This window comes from Panthera onca, chromosome A2, assembly GCF_046562875.1.
Source record: "Panthera onca isolate mPanOnc1 chromosome A2, mPanOnc1 haplotype 2, whole genome shotgun sequence".
NCBI classification, from domain to species: domain Eukaryota; kingdom Metazoa; phylum Chordata; class Mammalia; order Carnivora; family Felidae; genus Panthera; species Panthera onca.
Genome location: NC_138340.1, coordinates 92,456,034 through 92,476,867, shown reverse-complemented (window position 1 = coordinate 92,476,867; position 20,834 = coordinate 92,456,034). Strand labels below are relative to the sequence as shown.

The following is a 20,834-nucleotide window of genomic DNA, read 5'->3' as shown; positions in this document are numbered from 1 at the left end:
GTCAAAAAGGTCTTTGCAGATACGATTAAAACTAAGAAACTTGAGAGGAGGAGCGATTCCTGGATAGATAGGTCCAATCTAAACACGTGAGTCTTTTAAGGCAAAGAGTTTTTTTCCAGCTGTGGAGAATCAGAGAGATGGTACCAGGAAAGAAACTTGCTGGCTTTGAAAAATGGAGAGGGGTAATCATAAGGCAAGGAATACAGGCAAATTCTAGAAGCTGGAGGAGGAAATGGATTCTGCCTTAAAGCCTCCAGAAAGGAAGGCAGCCCCTTCCTATCCCTTGATTTTAGTCCACTGAGATCTCTTTATGACTTCTGACCTACAGAACTAAGGAATAATAAATGTATTGTTATAAAGCTATTAAGTTTATGGTAATTTATTAGAGCAATAGGAAACTGATATACATGAGGTCTGGGTGGAACATAAACATTTGAACCCATTCTTCAGATTTCTGTATAACAGATATAAAATAATTTCCTTCCTTAGTTAATGTCCCTCCCTCTTAGTTTCTGCAATCTTAGAGTACCCGGTTTCAATGCAGGGCTGGGTATTTCTCTGTTGTCATTCAGCTCTACACTTACCATTCATACTCTCTTCTGGGACTGGAAGCCACAAAGCTACAGCTGGCCCTTGAACAATGCAGGGCTTAGGGGCACTGACCCCAGGCAGTTGAAAACCTGTGCCTAACTTTGACTCTCCCCAAAACTTCACTCCTTCTGTCGACCAGAAGCCTTACTGATAACAATGAACATATTTTGTATGTTACATGTATTATATAGATATTTATTCTGACAACAAAGTAAGCCAGAGAAAAGAAAATGTTATTAGGAACATCTAAGGAAAATACACTTACAGTACTATATCGTATTTAGCAAAGCAAATCTGTGTATACGTGGACCAGGAAGTTCAAACCCATGTTGTTCCAAGGTCAACTGTACTAGCTGGAGACCTTTAAACTACATATCCATAGAGCTCCTTGCCAGCCATTCTGGTTAGGTCTGCCAATGGAAAGCACCGGTGGGAGAGTGGAATTAGGAAAAGGAAAGAAGCCATGAGCTTCTTTCACCTACTTCTGCCTGAAGCTGCCTTGGCATCTTAGCACTCCTGGGTTCAGGTAGCGGTGGCAGCCACACAGCACAACGGCTGGCCTCTGCGACACAGCACAATGTAGCAGCAGCCAGCAGTGGTAGGCCGGCCACTCGGGCAGGGAGGCCAGCAAAGAGAAGACCTGCAAACTCTTAGATGTTCACAGAGCAGAACCTTTGGCGGTTTCAGAAGCAGCAGCAGCAGCCAGAGAACCAGAGTAAGGTTTCCAGGGCTTAGGGAACACCAGTCCCCTTTTGCTCCTCCAGTCCCAGGAGCTATAGTGACTTCCTACAATTACTAACCTCTGGGTATCACAGCACCTTCCTGTTTTGTCTCCCTCAGACCATTCAACACATTTGGGAAGAATTCCTTGCATTGTAAACCCTCTGTCTGAAAATCTAAGAATGGTTTCTGTCATCCTGACTAGACACTAATACAAATGCTTTTTGCAACAATGATAAACATTGATTGAATATTTTCTGTATGTATTCTGTGCTAAAAGCAGAATGTATGTGTACAAGAGCTTGTATCTCCCCACAGACCTTAATATTTGCTCATAATGTGATCTTATGTAGAACATACACAACCCTTAGCCACATACTATTTCCTCCTTTCAAATATTTTACTGTTAAAGTAGGTTTTTAATTGGGGAGAGAAAGTGATGGACGAAAAAACACCCGATTGGTTCACTGGAATATCCAAAGTCAGTGAAAGGTATTTAAACACAATAATGAGGCTGGATGCTTATCAGCACAGAGACAGCAGTTTTAGATTAAATATCTATCTCAAATGGAAAAAAGGAGAAAAAATTCCTTCCACAAGGCAGCAAGATCATAACAACAACTCATCTACTTAACTCGATTTGCTTTGACAAAAACAACAGGAAAATGTAGCATTGTCATGAATTAAAGCTGTATCAGGAAAGTAGGGCACACTGAGCATTTTCATTATGAAAGTTGTGAAAACACGGAGCTGCTATTGGCAACAGTCGTGTTAAACACAAAGCTAACTGGCCTCCATGCCCGTGCTTCTCTTCCCAAGAAGACAATTCTAGTAAAGAGCAGTCTGACAGGGTTATTCCAAAGAGCAACAGTTTCAACAAGTTAAAGTTGAAGCACCAACTTCAGCACCACTCTCAGTCAGTGCTGAAAACGTTTTAAGGGGTCAAGGACACCTGTTTGTGACAGAACAAGCCAGCTGCTCTAGGAGAATCCATCAGCTGCCATTCGCTGTTGCACTTACTAAGTGCCTGATACTTTGCTAAGCACATGATATTCATTAGCTCGTTCACTTCGTACGATGGCCCTAGAAGACCATAACATCACCAGTGAGCAAGCTGAGGTTCAAAGTGGCAAAGCAGTCACATAGTTACTTGGGGCTGGAGAGGGAGGTCACAACAGGACAGGTCAGTTCGACTCGAACATCAATGTGGCCTCAGGACTTCTCTACACTGATGCAAGAAGGGAAAATGTTCATGCTCCCACCCTTAAACTGTAGGGGTAGGAGGGATACATGCATAAAATAAGATAAAATATGTGCATAAACAACACAACAAAACCCTAAACACAGCACAGTTGTTACCTTCAAATTTCAAATAAAGATAAAAACATGTAGCCTTTGTCACCAACCAACATTAGGAGGGACTTATCTTTTAGTGGGCACACATGCATTTCAGAGATCTAAGGAAATTATTATTGTCTTGGATCATCAAATTTATTATATTATACCTTTGATCAAATTTCCTTAACAAAGACAAAATGAGTTTCTGTAATTGATTCAAAACCTTCTTTAAAACCTCCATTTTCCTTTGCTTTCTTGATGGAAATGTTCTATACCCTTAAAGCAAGGAAACTCTCCTGTGGCCAGACCACCCCAGATTACCCTAAAACAGCAAAGAGGAATATTTTGGGTGAACTTTAAAACATATCATTCCTGTGTATATATCTGAAAAGTGACTTCTCAGTTCTCTTCTTATAAGAAAGGGACTAATTATAATGAACTTACTCCACAAGTAACTGCGTTACTGATAATTCGATTTTGGTGCTCTTATTTTCTTATTTATAAATCATTTGAGTTTGTAACAACAACAACAACAACAGCCATGTTACCTATCTCATTTGGCACAACTCATAGAAAGTAATTAGAAGTTCTCAAGCCAGAACTCCTCGAGCGTATCTAAAATTCTGTAGTGAGATTAAAAGCCACATTTTTTCCCCAGATGATTTCCTCATTTCCTTGTTTTGCCTTGCTCCTAGGATTTTCTTTGAACAAAGCATACACATCATAGCTTCAAAAAACAAAACTGCAATCTGAAAACAACTGGTCAGACATTAGTGAGTCGTTTCCCAAGAGGGAAGTGACATATTTAGAGGCTGCAGTTTCTTACCACACTTCACCAAGCACAGCACTCATCAAGATCAGAAACTGAATCCTAGGACTAGCCTGATCTTCATGACTTAATGAAGAATTTAAAATTTTACATACCTAGATTTTTGTCACACAAGCAGATCACACATTGTATTCCAGTTACTGCCTGTTGGGTCTAATTCTAAGATCTTCAGATTAAGTGATGCTTATATACTGTATAAATCCAACCAAGGTCACTCTATGAATATCTTTATGCCAATTATGATCTTTCCCTAGTTACGCTTTCTCACCTGTTCTATTCCCTGTAGAGAACTGGTTTTCTCTATCACTTTCAAAAGTGGAGTCCACCCTGATGATCACAGAGTATATAGAACTGACTATGGCTTAAAAAAAAAAAAAAACATACAAATTCACAGCAAAGTGACCTACTATTGGAAGGGACACATAAGGTAGATTCATTGCTCTTTATTACTTTTTTTTATGATGATAAATCATCAGTGGCTGTCACCAAAGATTTTCTAGCAACATTAGACACAACTCTTAAAATCATACTGTATAGCAAATGGATATTGGAAGATGAGCATTAAATTTCATTGAAAATATATGGTCAGTTATTTACATGTATTTAAATTCATTGAAATTAGGATTGATTAATATAAGCATTGTTTGGGTTTTATCTGTAAACCTCTTGGGAATAGTCCTGTTTCGATAGTAACACAAACTTGTATTTTATCCCCGTGCATGTGCGTGAAATTATAACAACTTTTGTAATAAAGTTTCCACATCATTTGCACATAAATTTCATTTTTTATGAAAAGTCCAAGCTAGAGGTTTATTTTCTTAAATTATGTATTGTTATCTTGCCACTAAATACATAATTCACATCTCCCCTCAATGAAAACACACCAGAGCCATCCCTAACCACTTGCAAGAGATTACTGAATCTACATGATGGTCGGATCTTTGAATTTAAACATGTGATATTAAGGAAAAGATAATGAAATATTTCACAGATGTCACCCTGGATATAATCTGTTTGTTTTATTAGCATAAATCCATTCATTCTTGTCCAATCAGAATTCTTTTGTTCATTTGTTTCAAACAGTTAACAAGTTTGCTTCGGTCACTCAAAGAGAAGTAGAAAACAAAGCAGCTGAAACACTGGCATGCCTATCCTGACCTAAAAAGAGGGACTTAATTCAACAGTTTTCTGGTGGCTAAGCTGCAAATTCATGCGTTCTTTACTGAAACTCATTTTGACATCATTTAAAAAAAATACGGCAGTTTATAATCTGGTGTTCGGACTTTCACCGCCTTTGGGGTAGGTGGTACTTGAAAAGGGGGACATCTGGGGCTTCCAGGGAGGTGTGATGTTCTCTATCTACATCTGAGGCATGAAAAAGCTGTACGCTTATGATCTGTGACAATTCACATCTTATTTTATTCTTCGACACGAAAGTTAAAAAATAACTTTCCGTTCAGATACCACTGTGCCTAACATAGCAAATGTTGGGGATTTCATGAAATTACAATTATTACTTTAATTGATCTCATCACTTTTTATTTAAAACTCATGCCTTCCCCCTCCTAGGAATTAGCACGTGTCTAAATCAAAGACTAAAGAAATTATGAAAGATAGCCTCAAGATGTGCCTTTGAGATTATCTGGCTTTTGTGTTCTTAAGTTCATCTGCTGTAAAGATGATGGATATGATATAAAAAGGGAAATATCTGGGGAAGTAGTTGAAAGTGTGGACAGTATTTTTCTAAGTGTATGATAATGTTTTGCCAAGTTTACCATCTTTCAAGAATATAAAACCATAAGTATGTTATATTTCAAAGCCTGGATTACATTACAAAGTGTAATAAATAAAGCACTTTGAGTTGCAGAAAATTCAATTAATGTGTAATAAAATAACGCAAATGATGTACAGGGAAGATTAGTTCTCACAAAGTTTTCAGTCCTTGACATGATTTAACAATGGAAAACCACCAGCTGTCTCTGAATAGTTGAAGGGCTGTCACGTCCTAGAGGGGTAGATCTATCCTCTTGCTTCCAAAGGGCAGAGTGAGGAACAGTGACTAAAAGCAAGAGGGAGGCAGAGGCATTTGGGTAAAAGCAAGAGGAGATTCAACCTTGATGACATTAGTTTCACAAGAGGATCAGTCACTCTGGTGAGCAGAGGGCCTCCCACCATTGGATATGTTCACCCATGTTAAGAGTGGTTGTATTAGTTTCCGATGGGTGCTCTAACAAATTACCACAAATTTACTGGCTAAAGAGAATACAAATTAATCATCTTTCAGTCCACTAAGTCAAAAGTCTTACTGGGCTAAAATCAAGGCACTAGCAGGGCTCTGATTTTTCTGGATGCTCTATGGGAGAATCCATTTAGGTGCCTTGTTGAGCTTCATTCTTTGACTTGTGGCCACTTCCTCTGTCTTTAAAGCGAGCAGCGTACCATCTTCAAAGCTCTCTCTCTGCCTCTGACATTTATGCCTCCCTCTTACAAGGGCCCTTGAGATTGCGGTGGGTCCATATGCATAATCCAGGACAATCTTCTCAACATCCTTAGTTTAGTCACACCTGCAAAGCCTCTTCTGCCATGTGAGCAACAGATTTGAACGTTTCGAGGATTATAACACAAACATCTTTGGGAAATTATTATTCTATCATCGTGATATATTTAAAAATTTATACTGGGAGATTAAACTAGATTGCTAAGGGTCCTTCCAATATTAATATCCTACAAATGAGGCAAAGAAATCAAGTATCTGTTAACAAGTGTGAAAAGTTTATTTGTATAAAGAAACTGAGACTACAGTAAACCGGATTCTTTCCATTCCATATAGTATTACTATCTCTCTGTATCTCCATAATAGATGGCTGGATATTTTCGCTAAAATTCATTGTTTAGAAGAAGTCCAAGCTTCTCTTATTGACAGTGGCCACATCTTGGCTGATCCAAGAGACAACAAAGTTGTTGGAGAGTGTGTGACTAGTAAGTTCAAGCAATGGGAAAGTATTGGCAACTATGCAAAAACCACCCTGTGGCTGCTCCAGGATGGTACTTCCTCAAGGGCTTTAGTGACCAGTGATCAAAGAATTATTGTCTCTCTTTCAAAAGAAAGAAAAAATGACAGAGATAGAAAGAGAGAAGGATGAGGAGGAGGAGAAGAAGGTGGAAGGAAGGATGGAAGGAAGGAAGGGAGGAAGAGAAGAAGGGAGGAAGGAGACAGAGAAGGAGGAAGAGAGGAGACAGAGAAAGAAAGAAAAGGTGTAAGAACCCTTGTTTTTTCTCCTTATTATACACTCCTAAATAGGAAGGGAATAATCAAGTTCCTAACTTGAATTCATTTCTCAGAAGCTATTAAATATATACCAATGAAAAATATGGCTTAACTAACTCATGTACAAATTTCATCTATTCACATATAGCCAATCTTCAGTCTCTTGTGGCCTTTAACAAAAATGTTCTGAAATGGTTACATGGAATAAAGCACTCTGCAATTTGGATTAATAGGAAGTATTAAATTATACTCGAAGCAATTGACCAAATGATCTTGGTAGATGTTAAAGTGAGAAGCATTACCATGAAAACAGTGACCACTTAATCCATCAGTATAACAGTGTGCATTCTAAAAGATTCTGACTAACTAACTTGGGAAAAAAGTCTCTAAGGAAAAGTTTTCTTCATGGAGCTACAAGCAGGACCAAAGGGAACTGTTTACACTAATTAAATTTCTGCTGAAATCCTTTTTTTTTTTTCTATTAAAATCAATAGTAAACCACAAGCTGTGCTTAGTACTGGGGATATAAGGATAACAGCAGACATGACCCCAAAGGTCTCACATTCCATGGCCAAAATGGAGACGAATAAACAACTACAGTTCAGTAATAATCTAGGTAAGTAATAGATGTGATGGCAGCCTGAAAGGGAAACATTTGACTCATGGTAGGGAACTCAGTGTCAACTCACATGAGAACCCAACTCTTTAGTTAGGTCTGAAAGAATATATACGACATGGCCCAACAAATGAAGGCAAAAAGAGGATTTGTGCCAGAGGGAACAGAATGTGCAATGGCATAAAGGTCTAGAAACACCTGTCATAGTCAAGAACTCTGAGTAGTTCGGTAAGGCTAGAGCATAATAGGATCAGGTGGAGAAACAGAGTTAAAACTAAAGATGCAGGTAAGGACTGGATCATGAAGACTCTTCGATACCATCCAGGGACTTAGAACATTTTAAAGATAATGTGAATGTAATTAATATGGCCACCAGGGTATCTTTCAACTTCACATTTTGATGAAGCAAATCAATAAGAAGGGCAGACTTAAGTAGGGCTTCCAGCCCCTCCATCATTCAAAAAGGGGGTCCAATGGTTATGTTCTGTTTAGAATATGATATTTATTTCATCCACAAAGAGGAAACGCATTTGGCTTTGCTTGCCAAGAAAAATGTTAGGGAATATAATTATTCATTGCAAAATGGAGATCTGGCAAGGATACATGTGTGTGGGGGGGAGGTACTGACTGTATTTGTTGCTCAGGAGGTAGATAGGACAAGTCAAGTGCTGAGTAATAGCTGTGGGAAGGTGGGCAGGGGAAGAACACTGGGAGGTAGTTCTGAATGGAGATAGGCAGGAAGCTCTAAATGCGGAGGGTGAACAGAGAAGAAACGTGTCTGCTTGGGCTGGGAAGCAGACAAAATGGCATGCTGCTCACCATTTGCAGGGGTTTGTACCTCCGGAGTTAGACACATACACCAACATTTGTGCATAAACCAAAAAAGATATTGAAAAAATTGATAATCATGTTAACAAAAGGAATAAGGACCAAGGACAAGAGGAATAACAGCGAGGGGAAAAGATTGTTTGGAAAAAAAAAAAAAAACTGGCAGTATCTGTTTCAAAATAAACTATATCCTGCCTTAACACCCACACTAAAGTGAAATAAAATTTGCCAAGAGAAATTTGCCAATTGTCAAAGCAAAAATTGGCAGCCCTAATTATGCTTGTTACAAATGAACAAAATGAATGTTCTCTATTCCATGAATCGTGGTCAAAGCCTGGATGACCAGTACAAAATCCTGAGTGGCATCCTTATCTTTAGGTATTCTATATTTTATTATTTATTTATAGCCTGACTTATTTTCACAACAGAACTAAGTCATATGAAAGAAACTTTATACATGAAAATGATCAAATATAAATTTAAATGAATGAGAGCCATGGAAAATAAAATTAAAATGAAAGCTGAACTGGGAATAGGAGATGAGCAAGGATGCGGAAATCATGTTGCTTTGAATGCCATCATCAATTCCCATGGCTTTGTTAAGCCACAGATTTCTCTCTGAGTTTCCTACCAGCCAAAGAGGAAAAGAAAAAATAGCTAACTCTAATAGCTGTCTTTATCTGTGAAGAACAGTATATTATCAGTTTTTCAGAAAGATATGCTTAGATTTTAGGTATCAAATTCGAGTGAAAGAGGGGATTAGTTCAAAGCATGTTATCAGGGGTCCATCTCAGGAAAAGCAAGATCATACATTAGTAAATATTTCTAAAAGCCCTTTTTCGTTTCATATGCCATATAATATCTTTTTGCATTTTTTGTTTTCAATAAATTGACAAGGTCTTAGTTACAAGTGAGAATACTGTCTAAGGTATAAAGTAATTCAACTCTCCAGAATTTCTCTTCAAGTTCAGCATGTACTTCCCATGCAAGAGAGACTGTGGAAGTAGGGAACTGGCATATTCCTTTCATCATTATAACTACACCTTGTCGTGAAAACATATCAAATATTTAATTTGTCTCTCCACACCTTATCCACTAAGTAAACCTGACTCATAATATCTATCTCCAAAAGGCTGTCACCTGCCATTTTATAAGGATTATCTGAAAAAGTATACTTGTTAAAACCAAGATATTTTCAAGCAAAGTAGCATTTTTATTTCAATTTTGCTTCAAATTACTTTCTACAAAATATGTATGTATATGCTAAGGAATTATTCTGACAATGTTCATTTTGAACAAACCAAATTCACACTGAAGTCAATGACTTCATAAAGTTATTCGAAATATATATACTCCTGCTCCTTGCTCCCAATACAGCCTAAAACCTACCTACATTTCGAGCTTTGTTAATACATAACACACGAAAAACATGTATCATCGTGCCTACACATTGTACAACAAAGTTTTCATAGTTACTCTTTCCACTACAAATGATTATGTTCTATGTTAAATTCCACCTTCATTAAGTCTAAACATGATGCCAATATGTTTTACTTTTATTTTGTTTCCAAATTATGGAGTAGAAATTTAAATTCGAGGTTATCTTAATTGTATATCTAAAAGAAAGAAATTGAAATATTTGATCTATCAAATTTTAACTATGAAATAAATACAGTATAATCTACTAAAAGTCATGAATTATAGCATTCAAACACTCATTTGATTCTTTTTACTATGGAAGCTTTCTAAAGTCAGATAGACACACATTTAAGACCTAGAAAGTTGACACTTATATTTGAAAGCATAAATGCCAACTATAAGTTTCTGAAATCAGTTAGTTGAAAAAAAGAAGGTTTGAAAAGGCAATGAGAAGAAAGGAGGTTACACACTTCTTAAAAAGTATCACCCTAAGCTGCAAGAGAGTGGTAATATGCTAAACATATACCATGGATCAAATATACAACTACAAATATTATTAATATTTAATCAATCGATAACCTGAATGAGTCATACTGTTAAAGACACAAATTAAGTAACAAACCATACTCAAATCTAAATTGAGACAATATTTTTCTTTTTTTTTTCAATTTTTTTAACGTTTCTTTATTTTTGAAGGAGAGAGAGACAGAGCATGAGCAGGGGAGGGGCAGAGAAAGAGGGAGACACAGAATCAAAAGCAGTCTCCAGGCTCTGAGTTGTTAGCACAGAACCCAACCCCAATGTGGAGCTTGAACTCATAAGCCAGAGATCATGACCTGAGCCGAGGTCTGATGCTTAACCGACTGAGCCACCCAGGTGCCCCAAGACAATATTTTTCACTACAAAAATAACTAAGAACCGATTCAAACACATTTTTGACACTATAGAGAGAATATTTTTTGTTTTACTGAATTCAAACATGGGGATAGAAGAACTTGGAAGTTCACAAAAAAAATGAATTCACTTATAGATTGTTTTCTTAATGAATACTTCAATTACTGTAACAAAGTTTTAGAGTTAACATATATGATGGTAAAAGACTTTATAACATAATGCATAGTGACTTCTTATGTTTGAGCACCAATAATAATGTATCTGTATCTAGGTGCATGTGTGGGTGTAGACCTGTGTGTGTGTGCATATGTATCTCAAATGGATCTTTTAAAATCATCGTTCAGTCATTTTATTTCAAAGTTCTGACAGGGTGAGGGATAAATATTCTAAATTGTGAGGACGCAAATTTATTTTCTAAAATTAGAGACTTTTACCATCAAGTACTATGTCATCATACTAAATGGTCTACATAGTACTATGTAATACTCTGTCATTTTTCTTTTCTTTTCTTTAATGTATCCCTACATTTAAAGTAACATAAACTATCTAAAATCAATTATTCACATTCTAATTAGGATGAAAAGCAGTATGCTATTTTTTTCATATCAAGTCTCGATGCAACAGATAAGACATTTGCATGTTTTTACTTTGAAGATAGGAGCTGAATTTTACTCTAGGATTTTCAGTTTGCTGATCTGTGAACATTGTTTGGGGGTAAAATGCTTTATTTATTTCTCAAGTATCCCACTAAGTATCTGTTACAAGAACTCCATGTAATGATTCAATGTTTTCTAAATGAAATCCTTCGAAATAAAAATGCATATAAATATAATAATTTTCCTTATATGGTCAGTTTAATGTCATATGTTCAGATTCTACAGACATGTGATGTGAACATGACAAATGTATATAACTACTTTAAATATAGAACTGGATAATTCTATCTAGAAGACACCAATTCATATTAAATTATATTATTATTAAAAATAAATTTAAATTATATTAAATTCATATTATCCAAGTATATGTGTGTATGTGTGTGTGCGTGCATTATATATAGATAGATATAGATATAGATATAGATATAGATATAGATATAGATGGATATATATAAATATATATCAGAAGAAATTCTTGTTACATCAAAAAGGAATTGTGGCTTTGCTCCTTTCTGTAATGAAATTACAGAATATTCGCATTTGATAATTGTGTTATGTGCTACTTTTAAAGAGCTCTATTAAAACAGGAAAATATGGATTAAAGTAGAAAGGAGGGACACTTAGATTAGAAAAGTAAGAACCAAAGTTGAAGTATCGCAGACCTTAGTAAGAGTGAGTAAAATCAGCTAATGGTTTCCCAGTCCAGAGTCCCAGATAAACTGCATCTCAGTGAGTTGAAATAATCCAAGTCAATGATGTAGAGGTCAATTTGAGACTATTCAGGGTACTAAATTTGAAAAACAAACAACAAAAAAAAGGTATTGTCAGAGTAGAAATGTGTTTTAAGAAAAAAATTAATGACTATCTTACGGATCTGTGAGTTTCATATTTATGTTGATGAAAAAAATCAATAAACTTTAGGTCAACCTGAAACTAACTAGGGTGTGTGTATTGCTCAATATAAAAAAAAAATGACGTATAACCACAGTTTTCAGCTTCATGCTTCACAACTCATTAATAAAGAAGGCAAATATACACTCTTATACACTAGGAAACTCTTACTTAAGTGCTCAGGGGACTAAGGTCCAGAAGGTAGTGACCTATTTTAATTTAGGAAGAAAGGCTAAGTGTCATGTAATGTGAAGGCAGTGACTTTTTTCAAAAACCTGCCTGTGACAGAGAAGGAATGAACATCAATTTTTCACACACTGCCTAGCTCATGTGAGAAACTACTGAAACCTTGAAAAAGCCATTCAAATTCCATAGTAAAATGTAAAAGAAGAAAAAATAAATCAGTTGTAGGAAGCCCATATACAGACTAACAGATATTTTTAAATGATGCAAATGTAATTTAAGCACACTCAAATGTGTTAATACTGAAGAGAACAATCCCATGAGTCAAAGTGTAGCACCTAGATAAAAGTAAATGAATTAGTATTTTAGTAAAAATGAGCCCAGCAGTGAAAACGAACAGTGTCCTGTGCGTGTGAGCACCTGGTCAGCTAGCAGAGCCATGTGGATTATGGGATGTCTTGTCACGTCCACACTCATGTGTCCAGTCCCTGGGGCATTAATCAGACTTCTGGGATATGAATGACCAATAGTGGAGGAGGGAGGACACCTTCTGACCATGTGACAGAAATTTCCTCTGCAAGCCCCTTAGATTTTGGAAGATTAACACCATATTCTAAAGCAACTTCAATAGAACTGAACACTAGGAACTAGGAAATAATTCTTCCTTTATCCTGTGAACTACTAAGGCATACATATACTATAACACACTACCCAGTTCAGATCTCCATAATCAAAGAGAGGGTTTTGGAACACAGCCACAAAGATTATCGAAGCGTTGGAAAATAATAAAAGGTGGAAAATTCTAGGTTTTCAAGATGAAATGAGCTTAAAGAAAAATTTGCTATCTTTAAGTTTGCTATAAGGAAGATTCTGACACTGTGGGTTGTTAAACATTGAGGTGGTTTGCTGAGACTGCAGAAACTCCAATCCTGAGAATCTTTAAAAATAGAAAGGATTCCGACCAGCTGCTCAGAAGGATTGAATGTGGGCTTTATTCAACTAAAACTCTCCAAGACCACTCTAACCCTAAGAGTTTATTTGAAAGTGCCAATATAAACAGCATATTCCATCTAACGCTTTTGATTCAGTACTGCGTAACTGAGGAAGTCGGAGGGATTACAATAACCCCATACTTCCAGTGCATAAAAACATGTGAGGCGATAGTTTGTCATAATTAGGACTTAGTGATACCTCTGGGCACTTGGACTTTCTGATTTTAAATTTCTCATGCAAATCACATATAGTGCTTAATCAAAAGTTTAAAGATATATTGCAGTTTTGAATAACTCATGCTAATGAAGCATGAAACCATGATGAAAAGTACAAAAAGTAAATAAATAAAGATCAGGCAACTTAAGTTTTCACTCGTTATATCATACAGACTTAAAATACTGGTTTTTGTATTAAACTAGAAACTTGATCTCAGTCATTTATAAATAATCCAAAATTTTAATATTTCATGACATTTTTTGAAACACATCTGAATCTGTAAAACAGTTGTCTATAATACGTACTAATTAGTAAATTAATAAGACTCTCAGAAGTCATAGAGTCTGGTCAAAATTATTTCTTAAAAAAACATAAATAAATCAAATAGTAAACTAAATTGAATAGTATACTAAGTTGAGCGATCAAATGGCATATAAATACATTTGTACCTAATACCACAAACTATCCACTTCATCTTTCCACAAAGGACTCTTGGGCTTTCCTTAAAGAATGTATACAGTCAAGCATTAGATTTAAGCAAATTTTAACATCTAAACCCTTTCCGTTTGCCAGTGCTCTGATGCGAAATCTTTAAAGAGTTTATTTTCTTGTAAAGTAACAGCAGCATTATTTAACTAATCCCAACTAATGACTTCACCAAGCACGGTTATAAAGTGCCACTCAAACTTTCTACACTGCCCCAATCAGCAGATTCATAACTTGACAGAGCACGCTAGAGCTACCTTTACAGCCCTGCAGTTAACTGCATTCAGTAAATATTTGCATCCACAGCACTATAGATGTTAATAACTGTGATGAACATATATACACATGTAAACACACACCCCTCCCTGTGTAACAGTCTACCAATAAACTGTAAAAAACAGACACAATATACTTATGGGTAAGGTAGATATCCACCAACCACTGATTGTACCAGGACCATATCTCTTTTTGTTTATCTTGATTTTCAACGTGTGTGTGTCTGTGTGTGTGTGTGTGTGCGCGCGTGTGAGCAGGTTACCGGAGAGGGAGATCCATTCTTGCAGAGGGGCCCTCGGAAGACTCCTTTAATGCCCCGGTAGTGCCCATTGCTGAGATGTCTCGAACTGATGACCAGGTAACAAGCCATGTGGGTCCAAGCAGGAGGCGCAGCGTCTCAACTCCGCACCAGACGCCCAGCCGTGGAAATGCGGGCTGGTTTCTCAGCAGCAACAGTGACTGCCACCTCTCGAGAAGAAGCGGCCAGCGGCAAGCAGGGGACGCGGCGGCCGCGCGTCCCCGCTCCTCGCCCCGCGCGGGGCTCCTGCTGCCGGCAGCGGCTGCTCTGACGGCGGCGGCGGCAGCGGCAGCCACACAGCGCTTAGGGGACCCGGCGAGCCAGTCCACATGCTGCTCTGACGAGGCGGCTGCTCAACCGCGGGCCGGCGATATAATTTTTTTTTTTTTTTTTTTAAGGACAACTTCCTGGGTCCGCCAGGGAATCAGGAACTCCCCCGCCCCCTTTCCTCCCGCCCCCCACTTTCGCACCCAGTGCACGCCTCGAGATGCTCCGGCGCGGGTCCCGGTCGCCTGGCCGGGGTGGGGAGGGTGGGGGGAGGCGTCCGCGGGCTGGGCTGCGGGCAGGGGACTGCGACGCCGGGCGGCGGCAACAGCAGTCGGCGCGGGAGAGCCGCGGGCAGCCCCCAGGAGCGCCAAGCCGCTGCCCCCGCTGCAGTGGCGGGGGCGGGGTCGCAGGAGGCAGCGCGCGGGCTGGGGCGAGGCCCGGGACGTGGGGACGCGGCGACCTGTGAGCGGGAGCAGTCAGCGCCCCCGCTCAGAGCCGTCGGCTGGGGGCGAAGGGCGCGCCGGGCGGCCGCGCGGGGAGGTGACAGCAGCCGCGGTGGCGCCCCCGAGGCCCCGGCGGCTGCGGGACGCGCCGCGCCCGCTTCCTGCCTTCAGCCGCCCCGGCCCCCTGGTCGCTCCGCGCGGTCTCCGGGCCAACTTTGCACCGGGTTTGCGGGCGGGAGCCCGGGCGCCTGGGGAGAGCCGCGGCGGAGGAGAGGAGCAGGAGGAGAGCGTTTCCTTCACTCTTTGGCTGCCTGCTCGCCTTCAGCGTTTTTCCGCGCTCCGGCTGCCGGCGGCATTGACGGAATCAACAGCTCCCCAGCCGGCTGGCTGTTTGGAAGAGCCTAGCAGCCCCAAATAAGGCAGATTGATTAGATGCGCGATGGAGGGTGATGGATGCAGGAGGAAATAAGTTTTAGATAGAAAACTTATGTAAGGAATAGAAACGAAACGTGCACTCGTGTGTGTGTGTGTGTGTGTGTGTGTGTGTGTGTGTGTCTCCAGAGTTACAAACACTTACAAGTCTTTCTGTATCTTTAAGGAGGCAGATACTTTGGACCTGTCCAGGACGTTTGCGTGTCCACAACCCTCAACAATCGCCCTTCAGCGGTGTTTCTTAATGAACGTTAAATCATTTGCTACAAATGAAGCCACCAGGGAGCGAGGTGCACGGAGAATAAATGACCTGTGCAGATACGTGTTCTGAAATGAGAAGGAAGCCTTGCCGGAGTCAGGAGGAGGTGTGCCCTTTCCACCCCGCGCTGACCTAGTACGGTTCTCTCTCGCCCCACTCGCCCAGGTCTGTGCTGGGGAGAAGATAAAGGGGTGGGGGTGGGGGCTCCTTTCCTTCTTGCCTTAGCACTGTAATTAGAGCAAGGTTAAGGCTAATGCTCCTAGTCAGCTCCCCAGTTTTTCCCTCTTCCGTCTCGCACAGTGCTCCACTAGCACCCTGAGGACCTTTCACAAATGACAGAAACAGGTCAAAGAAAATAGGTAATTCAGTTTTTCCTATTGAGGCAACTCATAAAACTCTGAAGCGAACAGGGGCGCCTGGGTGGCTTGGTCGGTTAAGCGCCCGACTTCGGCTCAGGTCATGATCTCACGGTCTGTGAGTTCGAGCCCCGCATCGGGCTCTGTGCTGACAGCTCAGAGCCTGGAGCCTGTTTCAGATTCTGTGTCTCCCTCTCTCTCTGCCCCTCCCCTGTTCATGCTCTGTCTCTCTCTGTCTCAAAAATAAATAAATGTTAAAAAAAAAAATTAAAAAAAAAAAAAAAACTCTGAAGCGAACATATATTCCAATTAATATACTTTTTATAAAGTATAAAGTATAAAGTCAAGTCAATAAAGATGACTTTTTGTTCACATTACTACAATAGTTTATATCCTTAATATTTTATTAAACACATAGATGTTTTTTAAATGTTTCAGATAGTCTTTATAAAAGCGCTTATATAAGGCAAAATGCCGATTCTTTGCGAACTTCGAATTGAAAACTACTGAAACTGACATAGTGTAATATAAATCTTGTAGGAATTGTTTATTTTATAACTATCTTGTTGGTAAGAATGTCTGAAATAAAAAATAATAGAGCAGTGACAATAGATACAACATAACCACATTTTCCTTTCTATTAAGACTGATGTGCTTAACAATGTGGTGTTTATTGAACTTAGAGCTGTGAAATGTTTCCTGAAGCTGAGAGTAAGTAATATTAGTCATGTATAGACAGTATACATTCTCTACCAAGAAAACAATGTATTTGCAAATAGCAAAATTTCAAAATCAGGCAAAAGCTTTGCCAAAAAAATGAGTGAAGTGAAATTTTAAAAGGAGATAGTGCAGCTCAGTCTATAACTACTATTTCACTCTTCATAAATGTAATAAGCATTGAGGACATAAGTGTAAGCATCCTGGAATGGACTAGAAAAATGAATGATGTCACATGCTGTGAATAACAACTCCAAAGATACTATCCCTTTTTAATTAGGCAAATTTAATTCCTAATAATGTTTAATCACTAAGAATCAGGTATACTCTCCTAAAATGAAAGAACTGACAAGTAATCAAAAAGTATAACTATTTGGCAATGAGAAAGAATGAAATATGGCCTTTTGTAGCAACGTGGATGGAACTGGAGAGTGTGATGCTTAGTGAAATAAGTCATACAGAGAAAGACAGATACCATATGGTTTCACTCTTATGTGGATCCTGAGAAACTTAACAGAAGACCATGGGGGAGGGGAAGGGGGAAAAAAAAGTTACAGAGAGGGAAGCAGGCAAACCATAAGAGACTCTGAAAAACTGAGAATAAACTGAGGGTTGATGGGAGGTGGGAGGGAGGGGAAAGTGGGTGATGGGCATTGAGGAGGACACTTGCTGGGATGAGCACTGGGTGTTCTATGGAAACCAATTTGATAATAAATTTCATATAAAAAAAGTATACAATTCACATATACCATCTTATTGTATGATTTTTTTTATTCAAAGTATTTGTTAGCTATCCTGATATTCTAGTTCATTTGACTGTTCTCCCATGTGCATTTGAGTTTTCCCATAGGAAACAAAGTAATCCCTTTTTATAGTAGTATTTCAAAGACTGTAGTAATTTCCCTAAATTTCTTTAAAATTATTTAATTTTTGCAGTCTTTCTTCTTTAAAATGAATGATACCCGGGCACCCGGGTGGCCCAGTCTGTTAAGCATCCAACTTCGGCTCAAGTCATGATCTCTTGGGTTTGAGCCCTGCATCAAGCTCTGTACTGATGGCTCAGAGCCTGGAGCCTGCTTCATATTCTGTGTCTCCCTGTCTCTCTGCCCTCCCCTGTTCACACTCTGTCTCTCAAAAATAAATAAACATTTAAAAAATAATAATAAAATGAATGATACCAATTCTGTTTTTTGCCATATTTTAAGTCAATTATGGTTGTTCTGTTCTTTGCTTTCTAATTTTGTCATCCATCTTAAAATGTCAAGGCAAAAATTGACACATTTGTTACTCTCAGCCAATTTTAAGAATAGTTTTTAAAATAAACAACAATCACAAAAACAATTTTCTTCTATTCCTTGCCAGGTTGTGATTGATATCTATCTGTGTGATGCTATCATATTCAACAACTCCCCATCATTGCTGGCCTGTATTTTAGATGTGGTTTGCCCAATCTAATTAATAGAAACCTAAGTGATTTTATTCGCAGGGGTGCTTACAGACACAAAGTTGCTCAGTTGTATTCTCTCTTTGCTAAACGAGGCACTTTTTAACTTTAGTAATTAAAAATTTTCAGAGGAAGTGAAAGGAAAGGAAAACACTTTAAAATAAGCCTATGGTAAATGAATTTTAGATACAGGTCAAATTCTATTACAACAAACATTATGTGCAGTCTTGCAAGGCCCATTTATAGTAAAGTAATATTGATCTGATGAGTTTTCATCTCATGGAAGGAGATGTGAAGAACAAAGGGCATGGATTTCAGCCTATGATCAATTTGACATTTCCATGTATTTCCAGATTCATGGCTGTATCACAGATGGTTGACAGAATGAGAATCCCTTCCTTCCATTACCTTTATCAAACACATCTCAAATTGATCTCCTTATTTTCATATCTGCTGTCCAACCTTAGTCCAGATCCTCATCACCTCTTGTTTGGACGATTGCAGTAACCTCCTAACCAATCTCCCTGCTTCCATGTTGCTTTCATACATAGTAGATTCTCTGCACCCAAGAACCACAGCGATGTTTTTAAAACACAGATCATTTCCTATCTTATTGCTTTTTATTGCTGGAATAATGGAATATTTTAACAGTATTCCAGTATAGATTGAATGGTACCTCTCCCCCCAAATACTAAAGTCCTGATGCCCTGTGAATGTGACCTTACGTGGAAATCGGGTCTTGGGAGATGATCAGGTTAACATGAGATCGTCAGGGTGGGCCCCACTACAATATGACTGTGTTCTTATTAAAAAGGGGAAATTTGGACACAGAGACAGAGGCACAGGGAGATTGCCATGTGAAGACTGGAATTATGCTTCCACAAGTCAAAGAATGCAAAAGATCACCAGCACACCACCAGCAAGGACAGACACATGGAGCAGATTCTCCCTCCCAGCCCTCCGACGTAACCAATAAGGCCAACATCTTGATTTCAAACTTCCAGGCTTCAGGACTGCGGGACAATTCCTGTTAAAGCAACCCAGTTTGTTGTACTTTGTTCTAGCAGTTTGAGGAGACTAATACACCTTGTACAGATGTGCCACAGTCTGTTTATCCATCACCTATTGAAGGACGTCTTGGTTGCTTCCAGGTTTAGGCAATTATGAATCAAGCTGCCATAAACATTCACGTGCGGGTTTCTGTGTGGAAATAGCTTCACAGCTCTTTCGAATAAACACCAAGGGATGCAACTGCTGGATCTTATGTTCCATTTTGGGAGAAACTGCCCAACCGTCTTCCTGGGTGACTGTGCCATCTAGCACTGCCACCAACAACAGATGACAGGTTGTGGTACTCCACGTCCTCACCGGCATTCGGTATTGTCAATCATTTTGTGTTTTAGCCACTCTGACAGGTATGTGGTAGTTATTTCACGATTGTTTTAATTTGCAATTCTCTAATGACATACAATGTCGAGCATCTTTTCCCTTATGCTTATTTGCCATCTGTATATCTTCTTTGGTTAGGAGTCTATTTATATCATCTCCCCATTTTTTTTAATTGGGTTGCTTTCTTATTGTCAAGTTCTAAGAATTCTTTGTATATTTTGGATACTTCTCCTTTATCAGATATATGTTTACAAATGTTTTCTCCCAGTGTGTGGCTTTTTGGGGTGCCTGGGTGGCTCAGTCAATTGAGTGTTGGATTCTTGATTTCGGTTCAGGTCATGATATCACAGTTCGTGTTCAAGCCTGACGTCGGGCTCAGTGCTGACAGTGAGGAGTCTGCTCGGGATTCTCTCTCTCTCCCCACCTCTCTCTGCCCCTCCCCTACTCGGCACACTCTCTCTCAAAATAAATACTTAAAAAATATGTGGCTTTTCTTGTCATTTTTTAACAGTGTCTTTTGCAGAATGTTATTAATTTTAATATCGTCCAATTTATTTTTTTCTTTCATGGATTGTGCTTTCAGTGTTGTACCTAAAAGTCACCACCAAACCTAAAGTCAATTGGATTTTCTTCTACGTCATTTTCCAGGAGTCTTATGGTTTTGGCACTTTACATCATGGTCCATGATCCATCTTAAGTGAATTTTTTGTGAAAGGGGTTTCTGTCATATTTCTGGTTTGCATGTCGATGTCCAGTTGTTCCTGCACCAGTTGTTGAAAAGAATTGAATTGTCTTTGCTTCTTTGTCAAAAATGAGTTGACCATATTTGCGCGGGTCTATGTCTGTATTTTCTTGTCTGTTCTGTTGATCTCTTTGTCTACCCTTTCACCAATACCACAGTTTTGATTACTATAAGAATCTAATTTTAACACTTTAAACTTGTAGATGTTTTCAAATTTTTATTGTGTATCTAGGTATCAATTAGTTCTCATTCTTGAATGACAACTCTGAAAGCTGGGAAC

General features: G+C 38.8%; 1 protein-coding gene across 1 annotated transcript in view; it reads right to left on the bottom strand.

Moving 5' to 3' along the window:
* Positions 1–14,685, bottom strand: part of ZNF804B (zinc finger protein 804B) — a 506,862-nt gene extending 492,177 nt beyond the window's left edge. Inside the window, exon 1 of the mRNA XM_060632427.3 lies at positions 14,470–14,685. Coding sequence (XP_060488410.3) covers positions 14,470–14,577 — 108 coding nt within the window. The 5' untranslated portion in view covers positions 14,578–14,685. The remainder of the gene's footprint in view (positions 1–14,469) is intronic.
* Between the last annotated feature and the right edge of the window lie 6,149 nt (positions 14,686–20,834).